General features: G+C 39.4%; 1 protein-coding gene across 1 annotated transcript in view; it reads right to left on the reverse strand.

Annotated features, from left to right (window-relative positions):
- LOC5564696 (octopamine receptor) overlaps window positions 1-15,415 on the reverse strand; it is a 307,231-nt gene that overhangs the window by 143,974 nt on the left and 147,842 nt on the right. The window contains exon 3 of the mRNA XM_021837305.1: window positions 670-1,576. Coding sequence (XP_021692997.1) covers window positions 670-1,477 — 808 coding nt within the window. The 5' untranslated portion in view covers window positions 1,478-1,576. The remainder of the gene's footprint in view (window positions 1-669; window positions 1,577-15,415) is intronic.

Here is a 15,415-nt window from a genome sequence, read left to right on the forward strand (position 1 = left end):
TATTACAACCAAGCGGGTGGAAATGGAATGTTTCCGACTGGATGAAGATTCGACATTGAAAAACACCTACCGACAATTGCGCCAAGAATCAAATATGAAAACTTATGCTACATGATTTTTTCTTACTTTAGAAATTTTAGGAAAAGTTAAGCGATAAATACTGCAGCAAGTGTGGTGGCAAAATTTTCTTTCCGTAGTACGAAATTCGGGTTCCGAGAGTAACAGCTTGAATAGAACAGTCAGTAGTGCGGTAACTAATGCAATAAACTTTCTGACTGCCCGTCGGAAAGGAGAATTGAAAATGGAATTTGTTACTTTGTTTGCGATGTTTATTTAAGCCGTCCACCAGATAAACTTTATCAATTAAAAACGGATGCGAATGAGTTTCCGAATGGGCGAGTCCTTGTGCTTTGAATAGCAATTCCAGAAGTCATATTTCACTGAGTGTTCAGATCGTTGGTGTAATGAACTTTAACAATGGACAGTGGTTTACCAAGGATAATGTCCACATACGGGTGGGTGTCTTTAAAATGTTACAGCTTTCACAAAATTCGAAAAATATTTATACAGAATGCATCACAAGAAAGTAGTTGGGTGTCAAACCCTTGGCTGGTAGTGTACATATAATCAACAACAAGGTACTTAAATACGATTTTCATCATCACTCACCCAAAAGATGGACCGCGACAGCCGGGGGCATCACGAAAATCCCGACCAACCAATCGGCCACGGCCAGGCTCATCACGAAGCAGTTGGTGACGGTCCGCAGCCGCCGAGTGGTAATCACCGACAGGATCACGAGCGTGTTGCCGATCACAGTCACTACGATCAGTAAGCAAAATAATATCACAACGACACAGTCCTGCCAGTTGGCAATCAACAGTTGCGTGGCCGCACCGCCGTCTCCGATGCCGAACCCGACCGAATCGGTTCCATCACCAACACCACCACTGTTCCCGATCACGTCCATCGTTTTCGAAACTTCCAATTTCGGACCGAACCCCCCATCGCCACTCGCGCCCCCACCGGTCGCACTTCCGAACGCACTCGTTGCCAATTCCGCCAGGTTGCGACCGTCGCAGTTGAACCTTCCATCGGTGGAGTGGTTCTGCGTGCGTTCCGATGATGGTAGATGATCGTCAAACGCCACCGCTAAGGCCGTTGTTGCTGTTGCACTGACACCAATAGAGCTGCTATTGCCACTGGTGCTGAAATTGAGCGACAACAATGCACTGAAATTGACACTGCCGGCCACTCCCCCGGTTCCCCCACCAACACTGACCAAGTCGGTCAGCAACTTCGACAGCTTCGTTGCGATCGTTGGCACCAACAGTAGGGACTGTTGATCGTGTGATTCCGAAGTACTGGAGTTCGCTGCGACGGAAGGATACTCGGGAAGCTGCTGAGCGTAGTCTCCGTCGTCGGCGCTGAGTTGAAGCAGTAGAGCGGCGCATCGGTCATCGAGGCGAGTTTCCATCTTAGTGGTGGTGGTGTTGGTGGTCACTCAGCGGCATTGCTTCGGTAGTCGACGACTGATACATACTGTGTCTATTCTAGTACTACACGCGTGGGTATACTGAAAGGAAGATGAAATGAAAAAATAATTAGTAAGGAAAGTATTGATTGATGACCTTTTTGGGGCAATTATGCGATTATGATGATAAGATATTAAATATTCATTTGTTTGCTTATTGATCGATGATTGCTTCTAGATGCAGTCAGTCATGGTATGTATTGGAGAGTGAGAATTAATGTTGCTTGCTGTATATCTATCAGGTAGTGAAACTAACATTTGGTTCTGGCAAGAATATTGATTAAAAATAATGAATAAATAAACTCGCGTATCTGTCAAAGGATACAAACTACAGTGGAATTAAATGGTACAGTACTATATTAGTTTTATCATTTACTTAAAATTGTGATGTATTATACAAAATTTGTTAGAACGTGAAAGATTCAGCAGTCCTGAAATAACTAGAGACACTTAATTTGAACCTTAAAACACGCAAGAATGTTTTTTTTTGATGCGCATATTTTAACAAATTTATCAAAAAATGTTTCTCGTATTTTCTTCAAGAATTATTACAAGCATTTCTTTAGGAATTCTACTCGGAATGTCTGCAGGAAATATAACAAAAGTTTAAATAAGAATTCTAGCAGAGTTTCTACTAAGAGTTTTTTTTCCAGGAATCTTTACACTCGCGTATACAATCCTCGAAAGATGATTCCTCGAGAGCACGGCTCTTAATGCACTTTTGTCAAACAATAACTAAGCCATTCATTATTTAGTTTCAGCTTTCAATATAGTCGGAGGTTCCCTGGTTTCAAATTGTTGTTTTTGATGTTTCTTCAGTGGAATTTCTGGTTTTCAGACATGAATTCCTTTACATTATTAATTAATAAATTCCTGAAAGTACACTTGGTACATCTCGTGATTAATGCAACGCCGCCAGATGCCGTTTTCTAATTTACCGCCATGATTCATGGCCATATAGAACCACCAGAAGGATCAGTGCCTTGTATAACACGAGTTTTGTTTTCGTCTACAGGCTACGGGACTTTAGCTGGATATGGAATCCGTAGAAAGCCCGACTTGCAGCTGTTACCTTGCGGGTAACATCATTATCGCACGTCACTAGTGTTCCAAGCTGGAAAAATTCTTCCAGACCCACGTTGATCATCAGCAGTATATAACAGTATCTTGCCATTCGGGTGATTTATGTTTTGTATAAAATTAATAATAACTTTCCTATTTTCTGATAGGGTGATGTGCTAGTATCCATCCTATCAAGCTTTGATCAGTGAGAACCTGCAATTTTCCCAGTATTGCAGTGAATGATGCTGATACAAACGATGCCAAACAATTCTTTTTCAAAACGGCTTTTACCTTGTGCAATTAGATTTTGATAACGCAATCAGCTTCCAGATTCGTCTCATATATAACGGCTTACTGTGATATAGTGAGTGGTCAAAACACAACATATCAACGCTATGATAAAATGTTTTACTAGAATATATCGATCTACGGGCATCTCCCTCCATTTCTTCAGCATGATGAAATATATTAATTTCCTTTAAAATTCATTGTTCGCCATCAAAATGCAGCCTAAACATATAAGCACAATACCTTTTGACCGAACAATCATGACAGCTGCTCACAGTGCAGCGAAAACATCACAATCAAAGGAACCGTTTTCTACACCGAGCGTCGCGTACACATTGATGCGCACAAGCTTTTTTTTTCTCAGTACGACGGATTGAACTTTGTTTACATTCTCAATGGACCAACGCATGAGTTCACTAATCTGACGTTTGTGCGGTGCCAAGTTCACTCGTTACCATGGTCATATAAATAACACGGCACCGCTCAAACGTCAACTAATGAACTTGCATTGGTACATTATTTTTAGAAGTTTTACGGCTTGCAGGCTTTGGAAAATTTAACGATCATTGACACGCGAGCCATAATTTCATCCCATTTATCGAACTGCATTCATACAACACGCATGACATTTAAGGCCTAAACGCAATGATAGCGGAACGGTAACGGAATGCGACCATGTTTGCAACCGAGGGGTGGTCAATGATCCAATAGATTAAAATTAGGTTGTTAAAGGCTGGATTACCAGAAAATATGAAAGTTATTACTAATTTTATGCAAAACATAAATCACCCGAATGGTTCAATACTGTTGCAGTCTGTGAGAGTTGCTATTCTTGAACGCACTCGTGCCACGTATTGAACGATAGAGTGAATTATTACGATCATAGGTCTCTCCGAATGCGATGTGCCACGAACTGTTATGGTTCGCGAACTGTAACACTCTCCGAATATGGTTCGATCGGCTTATTCGGATCAAAATCCAAACACTGACGGCGTGTGATTGGAATGAAATCCTTCAGTGAAGAAGTGCGAAGGTTTTTCATAGTGAAAATAAGTGCCCGGCGAATTAAGTCACACAGGGGGGGGCGGGAATAAACGATTGTGCTACTTTTCCCCGAATGTCGTTTCCCCGAATGTCTGTTCCCCGAATGCCAGTTCCCCGAATGCCAGTTCCCCGAAAAGTGGTTCAGGCAAAACAGGTGCTATAATAGTTTGCAGTGGTAGGATTGTGAACTAGAAAGAATAAATAACAAAAAAATGAAAAGAGAAGGAGATAAGGTAAGGGCACCGGTTTTGGCCAGCCTAAGAGAAAATGTCAATAAAAATAATATGGGAAGCCCTATGTATACCACAAATATGTAAAAAGCAAACTTTCAATCCATAATGTGTATGTAAGATTTTGGAACTGAGCTAAAACCATTTTTTCGCATTGAAAATTTCGTTGGTCAATATGGGTCACCAGAACCAGTTTTGGCCAGGTTTAGTTTCGGTTCTTAAATTTGCCAATCACATTGATTTCCTGTTAGAGTGACCAAATTAGGAGTACTCTGGCCAATTTAGGAGTATAGGAGTTAAAAATATAAGGAAAAGGAAATGTTTTTGTTATCTTTTGAATCAATTCGGACGAATAAATCAATGTATATCTATCATGTGAATGTGATCTACTGAACACAAAAGGTTTCATACTGATTGGCTATGTAAAACGGTGTATAATCCACTATGGCTACAACTGGCGTATGACAAAAACTGGTGCTTTTACCTTATTTGGTTATTCTCGACTATACACGAGTTGCCAAGAATACTGATGACGGTAAAACTCGAAAGAACCGCCAGACGAACAAAGAAGGGTGCATATCAGATGACCAGTATGTTCATTACCCTGAAATGTTAAAGTCATGACAATTATGAGTGCCAAAAACTTTTCGGGGAAGTGCGCTATTTGGGGAAATTCAGGGAACTGGCGTTCGGGGAAACGACATTCGGGGAAAAGTAGCACCGATTTCGATGAAAAAGAAGTGGATAATTTAACTGAAGATATTTATCAAAATATAGTTTTATTGCATTTTTTTAGCCGAGGTATTTTCAAATAGTTGCCGTTTCGCCAATTTCCATTCGATTTTTGTTGACCCCATTTGACTTTAAAAAGGTACCAGTTATTTGTCATGAATATACGATGCAGAATGTAGAACCATGCCGGAGATGTTCCGGGTTGTGTTGAGGTCATGAGGGTGCCAAATTTTGGTAATGTGTTTATTTTTTTTATTAATTGCAGTTGAAATAACGAAGTTTTTATGTTGAACGTTAGATAATGATCGATTGTCATCATACGAACAAAATTTGAATAAGTGGACCGTTCCGGAACACCGAAGCTGGGCCCCTTTGGGGACATTTCCGTTTTTTATCCAAAACATAACGTGCAACATCTGAATCATCGTGAACTCGAAAGAACATGTCAATAAATGATGAATAAACTAAATATCAACATATTTGACCACTCCAGGGCACCTGACACCAGTGTTGTTCAGACTCATTTCCCCGAAAATAACGTTTTCCGAACTACGAAGCCACGAACTACTACAACCATGCTCTATCCTCCTAAGATAGAAAAGCAGATGGTTAAGCTTGAGTACTTAGCTTAGCTTAGCTTAGCTTAGACTGACTACACATATCAATGGTTGCTATTCCGTGATTGACCGAAGTCAGTGAAAATGCACAAAGAATCAACTAGAAGCTCAGCTGGGATTGGCCATAATCTTCTTCAGTGTGCATAATTCAGTGCCTCTATTTATACAAGGTCAATAACGGCGCCGGCCACGTCCTTGCAGTCAGGTGGGATTGAGGGAAGGAATGTTAGTGTGTAACCTTTGCTATTTGGAGACCGTGTTTGCCTCTGCATCTCCACAAAGGTTACTGGGAGGGATGTTTGTTAATGGGGAGGATCGTTGGGTCAAAGGATTCACTTTGATAAGCGATTAGACCATGATAAACAATGATTTGTGAGATATATACATGCTTATACGTAAATATAATTGTTCATATAATTTCTATGTAGAGGAAAATTATGCCGACACTTGAGGTGACGAACCATTCAAAGTTTGTTGAACAAATACCTAAATGTAACATTCCTACAGCTGTCAGTACGAAAGCATGTGTTATTATATTTTACTCATTTGAAAAGAAACAAAATACTCAATTGGTTGGGACATCATAGAACACTCTTATTCTTATGCCGACACTTACAGTGGCGAACCATCCAAAGTTTGTTGAATAAAGTGAACCTTTCGCAAGTCTACACTTGTAGTGTCGAACCATTCAAAGTTTTTTTAATTACAAAAATAAAGGTATATAAGGGGTGTTCTGAAAAAAAAAATGTTAAACATAAATAAATCATGAATCAGAGTTTGTGTCGACACTCACAGTGACGAACCATCCATAGTTTGTTGAAATATCATATTTACATCCCACCATTGTAACGATTAAATGTGCAGTCATACATATTTTATAGATTAGAAATAGTAGCATGAAACGAGCTCACCAATTGATCCGTTATCCTTGACTGAGCAGCCACAATCCACTTTCAGCTTCACTCGTTTGCTCGGCTAGCACTCAGAAAAAAAAATAAAAAAATAGGCGCGCGACCCGAAAAAAAAACACGGACGACAGCTCGGGCTTTCTTGACGCACTGCCCAGGAGCAAGCGTCAAGGTCGTCGAAAGATCAAAATGAACGAACCGATCGCGGCACTTTTTAACTTACTCCAACCGAACTCCCCGATCACGCCACTTTTTCACTTACGAGATCGACGCGCGACATGTTTGATCCTGCCCTCGTCGCTCGCTCCGGCAAAAGCAAGCGTCAAGGTCGAAAAGTCAAACAGAACTCCCCAGCAAAACGCGCGAAAACGAAACACAAACCCCGGCGTCCCGAGAACAAACTCCAGATGGTTAAGCTTGAGTACTGCACACAAAATCGATCAATTTTGATTCCAGAGAGCCACAATTCAAGTTTCGGTGAAATGAAATGAGTGAGTAAGTGAGTGCGAATCATTTCACCGAAACTTGAATTGCGGCCCACCGAGATCGAAACTGTCAGATCCCATGTGCAACACTCAAGCCCAACTACCTCCCCCTCCATCTCAGGAATAAAACGCACAGTTATAACAGTTCATGGTTTCACAATTCGAATTTCGGGGAAATGAGTCTGGTCAACACTGCCTGACACAAGTTCCGCCATGGCTTCTTTGGAGACATTTCCGTATTCTTGTCCAAAGCATACCGTGCGACGTCTCAATCTTCGAAAGAACTTGTCAATAAGTAAAGAATAAACTCGGTAAAAACAGATTTGACCATTCCAGAGCTCTAGGCACAAGTTCCACGAGAGCCTCTTTGCGGACATTTCCGTGTTTTGTCCAAAACATAAATATTGTGCGACGTCTCAATCTTTATGAATTCGAAAGAACATGTCAATAAACTAAGAATCAAATTAATATCTACTCCAGAGCTCCAAACCCTTTTTATGCAAAAAAGCCGTATGTCGTCTCAATCTTCGCGATATGTTGCCACTTCTGAGCGCATCGCACAGATTCCAAGAGGGCCTAGTTTGCGACATTTCCGTTATATGAAGGACAAGAATAAGTGAATAAATGAAGAGTAAACTTGTAAGGTAAAAAGGTGTAATACACCCTCCCTTAATGAAATACTTCTCTAACGCAGTAGCAAATGCATCACTTCTAAAGTTTTTTATGTCAAGGTGTTTCTTATTTATCTCATACAACTTTCTGCTTCCAGGTTGCTTAAAAAAAAGTATAGGGAAAGTGTACCAGTTATGGCCATAGTGGTTCCCTATTTGGCCATATGTAAAATTTCGATGACTTTCACATTTTTAATCTTTTTGAATGTTTTAACATCAAGATATATCCTATATCTTACTAATAAAACACACAAAAATTTTCAAAATGTGGAGACGTTCAAATGATCACGTATGGCGAAATAGGGAACCACTGTGGCCATAACTGGTACACCTACCCTACAAGATGTTTTTTTGTAAATGGTCCCAAGTACATACAGGGGATAGGCAAAATTATTGAGATAGGCAAAATTTTGCCCAAATTCAAATGCTTATAACTTTATGAAAAATGGATGAAATTGGATGCATCTGGAAGCAGTCGACGGCAAATTTGGTCCAGTTTTAGGAACTTCCTTGGCCATGCATATTGGCCACTGGACACCGGAGATGTTCCGGATTTTCTGAGGTCATGTCCAAATGTCATTTTTTCTGTCGCTTGTATTTTTGTGCGGTGTAAAGTTAGATAGATGTTTGCAATTTTCCTAGAAACTAGAACTAATAGGAAGTTGAATGCCACCGGACGCATTGAGATTGGTTGGAAATCTTCAGAAATATGACCATTTCCGTAAAACTGGTTCCGGAAAGCATGGTCAGTCATGTTTGTATTTCCAATCATGTAAATATTATCCGAAGCTATATCCAAGTGGACATCAACCTTAAAAATTATGTTTCCTGCAGCATATTCAGAATCATTAGATGCACAGACCACTCTACAGAAGGTTCCAGGTGCCCTGGGGGAAGTGGTCAATTAGGAACATATCCGAAACCATATCAATATGGGCATCAAACTTCATGATTTTCAAAGGTTATGCTTTCCGAAGCATTTCCAGCACCACCGGCTGCCATGACCACTTTATAGTAGATTCCAGGTGCCCGGGGATGTGGCCAATTCAAAACATGTCCGAAAACACATCAATATGGGTAAAAACATCAAGATTTTTGAAGGTGATGCTAATAGAAGTATTTACAGCGCAACTTATTTATATGACCACTGTATAGTAGGTTCCATGGGCCCTGGGGGATGAGGTCATGTTTCGAGTTGGCCACATCTCTAGGAGCCCCTGGAATATACTATAGAGTGATTATTATATCTTGTGGTTCTGAAAATGCTTGCCATTTTCCAAGTCACATGGATCTTACTGTTTATGGTAGAATGTGATTCTAAACAGATGAACGGACATGTTCCGAATTGGCCACATCCCCCGGGGCACCTGGAACCTACTATAAAGTGGTTATGGCAGCCGGTGATGCTGGAAATGCTTCGGAAAGCATAACCTTTGAAAATAATGAAGTTTGATGCCCATATTGATATGGTTCCGGATATGTTCCTAATTGACCATTTCCCCCAGGGCACCTGGAACGTTCTATAGAGTGGTCTGTGCATCTAATGGTTCTGAATACGCTGCAGGAAACATCATTTTTAAGGTTGATATCCGCTTGGATATAGCTCCGGATAATATTTACATGATTGGAAATACAAACATGACTGACCATGCTTTCCGGAACCAGTTTTACGGAAATGGTCATATTTCTGAAGTTTTCCAACCAATCTTAATGCGTCCGGTGGCATTCAACTTCCTATTAGTTCTAGTTTCTAGGAAAATTGCAAACATCTATCTAACTTTACACCACACAAAAATACAAGCGACAGAAAAAATGACATTTGGACAAGACCTCAGAAAATCCGGAACATCTCCGGTGTCCAGTGGCCAATATGCATGGCCAAGAAAGTTCCTAAAACTGGACCAAATTTGCCGTCGATTGCTTCCAGATGCATCCAATTTCATCCATTTTTCATAAAGTTATAAGCATTTGAATTTGGGCAAAATTTTGCCTATCTCAATCATCTTGCCTATCCCCTGTAGAGTAAGGTGGGGCAAAAGTTCGACCTTAGTGGTATAATCAAAGTTTCCAGGATAACAATAGCAGTTAAAACAAAACAAATACCATACAGTGAACCTTCAACATATTGACTATAATTTTGCTGAACAAACTTGTGCCAAAATATTTACTCATTTTTAGTTATAACAGTTTCAAAATTGATTGTCTTATTCGAACTTTTGCCCCACCGGTGGGGCAAGAGTTCGAATCTAGTGTGGGGCAAAAGTTCGCTGGCTAAAACACAAAATATCGATCTTTTTATGACAGGCATGCCTTACACCAGCCGTAAACTTAAGTTTAACGAAAAATACACACTAAATTTTCATCAGAAAATTGCCCAAAACCGAGTAAATTGTAATATACTCAAAAATAGAAGTTTTTCGCAAAACTATGTGGAAATGAAAAAATTTGGTGACAATTTTCACACGATCAGACAAATTTAACTAAATGTGAAGATAATATGTGGATTTAGAGCAATTTGCAAATTTTTCCGTGATTTAATACATGGGTAGAACTTTTGCCCCGCTATGGGCCAAAAATTGTTTTCAAGCATTTATGCAAAAACTAATACACCTCTAAGCAACCTTATGATAGGCCTAGAAACGCCCTTACATAAAATATTGAAAAAGATTTTATCTTCAATTGGTTCCATGCAACGAAAGTTTGACCAAATATTACAATATTCACGTCGAAAAACAACAAATAGCCATAACTTTTCCAAATCTTAATCGATTTTTATGATATTGGAGTGAAAGTCTCTTACTTGAATAGCATTCGAAACACCATTACATTTAAAAGATTTGTTTTGAATTGAGCTAGAAATCTTAAAAAGAAACTCTTGTCCCACTCGAACTTTTGCCCCACTTTACTCTATATGTGCAACATCATTTTTTTCGCGAATGCTTAAGATATGTGATCATATTTACGTGTCAAAGAAGCCTCAACTCCGTGAAAATGAAGAGGGGCCTTGGGGCGTATTACACCGAGTTACCTTACCAACAGATCTGGCCACTCCAGAGCATAAGGAGCAGGTTCCGCCAAAACTCTTTTGAACCTTCATCGTTATAAGCACGAAACATGATGTACCATGGGTTAAGCAAACTGATGTGGCTTCTCTTCACTGAATCAATTTTGTTGGAAGTATGTGCAAGATCAAGTAGGCATTGGTTTAGTTAGTTGACAGTTGTTAAGAGGAGGAGAGAAAAATACATTTATTACGTTTTGAATCACCGAACAGGCTGGTTTGATTTCTTGTATAATCACGCATCTGCTCAACAGGTTATGGGCCCAGAGTTGCAGGAAATTAAAAAGGTGGTGCATGTGTAGTAAATTGTTAGCAGTATTTTGGAGCAGTTTGTCACGAGCGAGTAGAAAGCATGGAGTTTGCGAAAATGGGTTTCCAGAGGCTAGGTTACGATAACTACGAAACTTGGAAATTGCGTACACGACAAGTTTTGACGCGTGAAGGACTGTGGAGATACATCGAGGATGCCTTGCCGGATGTGAAGGAAAAATCGCCGGAATGGGAAACGAAAAACGACCTGGCTTTGCAGACAATCGGGATTCTAGTAGAAGACGCACAGCTGAGGCTGATACAGGAAGCTGTGACCGCTAAAGATGCTTGGAATATACTACGGAACTATAACATCAAGGATTCATCGGTGGGTAAGGTTGCTCTTATCAAGAAACTGTCCAAAACAGAACTGTCTGAGGCAGGCGATTTGCGGGAGCATTTGGTGGATTTGGAGCAGTTATTCGAGAAGATTGAAAACGCGGGATGTCGTATGGAAGCAGCTTTCATACTAGCGAGTCTTCCGGAATCGTACGAGAATACCGTTGCTGCGATACAAGGGAGAAAGGAAGTTTTCACGATGAATTTTGTGAAGCAAAGCTGCTTGAAGAATATGATCGTCGACTTCAAAGAAACGGAACAGGTGAATCGAAAGCAATGGTTGCTAAGACGGAGAGGAGAAATGAATTCAAGCGATTGTGTTACGCTTGCGGAAGTCCAGAGCATTTAATCCGCGACTGTGACAAGCTGGAACACATCCAAGAGAAACCGTCAAGAGGTGCTGCAAAAAGTATACGAACACAAACTGCAAGGTCCGCACATCATGATGTTGAATCAGATCGTCAAGTCCTTTGCTGCACTTCAGGAGGAGAATGAAGAACACCCCAGGTAACAATTTGAAGCTGCTCAAACGCTTTTATAGCTAATTCAATTCAGCCTTTGTTTGAACAAAAGCTGTTCATAGCCTGCATTCACTGTTGTTCAGCTGTTAAATTTCTGGCTAATTCTGGCGATTTTATTCAGCCTTAAGCTTAATTGAAGCTATATAGAAGTCTGAATAAAGGTCTAGCAAGCGCTTATTCAGGCCTCTTTCAATAACCATAATTCTATTTTTAGAACAGATGGCAACCTTCGAAAGCTTAACGATCGCTTATTCATCCATTATTCAACAATTAACCAAAAAAAATTTAAAAGTATTTTCAGGTTTTTAGTTTTGGGTTTTATTAACGCATCTAACTATTTCAAACACATAGTGTAGAAAAGTGCTGGAATTTAAAGATGAATATTAGTAAATATGTGCCATTGAGATTTGAACTGGGATTCGCTGATTTATAACCACTTACCTTGACATCTGCTCCACATGAGACTGTGTGAACATCATCAACAGCAAGGGACTAAAATATTGTTTTGTCTGAATAAGGGCTATTTTAAAGGCTGCATTGAGGCTGAAGAAGTGATAACAGCGCTATGCAAAAACACTTGAGTTAGCTGTCAAAGTGTGTTGTGATTTTTGTTTCAAAATAGAATCCTCGGTAATTTTTAATTTCTGCTATTCAATTGTTGTCAACGCAAGTTGGTAATGATTTCGATTTCGTACAGTTAATTAAAAATGTTACGAAGAAATCTGCGTCATCGAGTGTAGTGTTCTATCTTGTTGTTACACAAGGTCATCGATGCCGGATTCAGGATTTTTTTCGACAAATGATAGGCCCGTGTGCGTTTACAGCATGTCTGCTTTGGGATGTGAAAAATTTGTTGTTCGATGAAACAGTTTTATAATAATTAATTTAGTGTTCGACCCAATGTAGGTATATATTTCGGTATGTATATTTTTATCAACATACAGGTGAACAATTTTTCGAAAATGGCTGTTGATTTGATTAAAGCTTTAAATAATCTCTAATCAATATCATTTAGGTTGGCTGAACAAAAGCTAAAACTGTAGATGAAAAATATTTTGTTCAACTCAATATTCAGCTTTGAGTATACTGCTGAATAAGAGTGTTTAATAAGCTTTTCTTCAAATTATTGTTCAGCTGTTACGGTGTTCAGCCTTGTACACCATTGATCAGCCAATATTCAGCAAATACTCTTGCTGTTCAGCTTTCATTGTTACTTGGGACTGGTTTATTGACTCTGCTGCATCCACTCACATGACAGGTAACGGGAAAATTTTGGACTGGCATAAGAAAACGACGTAACTACGTGTGATCCTGGCGAATGGTAACGTTCTGTTGCAGAGGGAGGATTGATTCTGTCTGCGAATGGTCCAAACAGGCGACCAGTTGATGTCAAGTTGAATAACGTTGTTGTTGTACCAGGACTTTCTATGAACTTGGTGTCAGTTGATGTTATAACTAGACAAGAGTATGAATTAATATTTAATTCAGAAGAATGTAAAATTATGAAATATGGTGGTGTTGTCATAGTAGGACAGAAAGTTGGAAAGTTGTACAGATTAAACATATAAATGAATTGAACTGAGATTAGTAAGGCAATGAAGAAGAAGAAAACATGACTAACTTTATCTTGAGGAGGAGTGTTGGAAGTATGTGCAAGATCAAGTAGGCATTGGTTTAGTTAGTTGACAGTTGTTAAGAGGAGGAGAGAAAAATACATTTATTACGTTTTGAATCACCGAACAGGCTGGTTTGATTTCCTGTATAATCACGCATCTGCTCAACAAATTTAAGGCAGGATCTTTCAGAACATATGGTATTGAAGCGATTCGAAATTTTAAAATATTTGAAAATAAAACCTCCCATATCTTTCCCACCATCCTTACCATAAAAATAGTGTTATGTAATGTTCAGCTTTTTCAATGGTGATTTGAAGGTGGCCCAAAGACAATGTAGGTTTATATGGGAATTACTATGAAGAAATTTTGAAAATTGTTTTAAACACGTTAGTACTGTAATGTAAGCGCCAACTTAATATCCCATAGTGACAACTCATTCTTTAAACCTTAATGAATGATGTTTCCCTTTTGATCCCTTTTGAGCTAATTTTGTTTGAGATTTTTTATTTATTTATTTATTTTCAAATTCAACGGACATCATGGGGTCTAATTGAACTTTAACTATACTAACATTAAAACTAATATGACAAACAGACAACGGCAATACAGTTAGATAAAGAACGACTGTCGCAGACTCATAATAACATTGTTACCTAAATACGAAATTACAAATTGGTAGTGAAACACATTGCGTTTGTTCAAACAACATAGACGTCTCTTTATTACAGTGGTTTCCAATAATTGTTGCGAATTTCTCTGAATTGCAATCCACTAGGCCAAGTGTTTGGAAGAAGTGCCATTTGTTTAAGACGAATATCGATCCCGATTTTGAAAGATATTCAATTCCGCTTTATCATCATCAATACGAGTAATTTCTTCAGATTTTAGGGAATTCGCTTCAGAATAAACTCGGTTCAACAGCATACTACGGTTGTTTCGTTGGTTGGACATCAAATCGCTGCGTGAGTTGCACATCCACCACAAGTTGCGAGATTTTTGATAACGTATCAGCTCTTCGGTATTCAGTTTGGCACAAGAAGCGTGAAAAACTTCGTTGCAAAAACCCTCACAGACAATGCAGATTGAACGGACGATGGATTGTAAGCATTGTTTGCACTTCGAGAGACTGTCTTTGAGAGTGTTTCCATCAAGTTGTTATCTTTATCTTTATAAATTATTGAAAACTGAATATAATGTTTGTGAAAATCTAGGTTTTTTTTTAAGGCACTCCGTGCTTGTGGCCACTACTGTGCCGGAATCAGTTCATCTGTATCTACTATACCGATACAGATCTATTTTTAACTAATCTATATTTACATCTGCTTTCACTCTCTTCTACTCTTTTACTCTCACACCGAGCAGGTAGGAGAGAGCTCTGCTGTTCAGTCCAATCGATTTCCATAAGCCATAGTCCTTTACTCTTGCGGTGGTTCATTTTGCCGTGTTCCTAAGTCGTTTGAGGCTAGCTGCCTACGAAGAGGGTCAGTTTGTCTCAGTCACCATCTGATACTGACGGAGGATGGATGTGCTCCACAAAGCACGGTCCTCCGTGCGGCGTCTTCTGGTGGCTGGACGGGGTTTTTTTTCGTGGAGGGGCTGGGAATTGAACCCATGACCTTCCACTTATGAAGCGAAAGCGTAACCTCAAGGCTACGGACCCCCCTAAAGTCTAGGGTTTGTTTAAATTGTAATCACAACCCAAAACCGGTCAATTTATGTATTTAGTACGCGTATCATGAGAAAAGCTCGCATTTTATACACAATACGAGCGTGGTGATACCAGCGATGACTGTGTTAAGTTGAGTCGGGCATACCTCACTAAGAATTAAATAAAAAAACTTGATACCAGGAGTATGCTGACGAAATTTTCAAAACGGATAATTGATCACAGATTTCTCCTGGTACTCGTCATTGATATTACCAGAAATCCTTCAAGATATCTCCTTATAAAGTTTATAATCTGTTAACAACAATACACAATGCATATGCATGCAAGCA

This window comes from Aedes aegypti, chromosome 1 (assembly GCF_002204515.2).
Source record: "Aedes aegypti strain LVP_AGWG chromosome 1, AaegL5.0 Primary Assembly, whole genome shotgun sequence".
Taxonomy (NCBI): domain Eukaryota; kingdom Metazoa; phylum Arthropoda; class Insecta; order Diptera; family Culicidae; genus Aedes; species Aedes aegypti.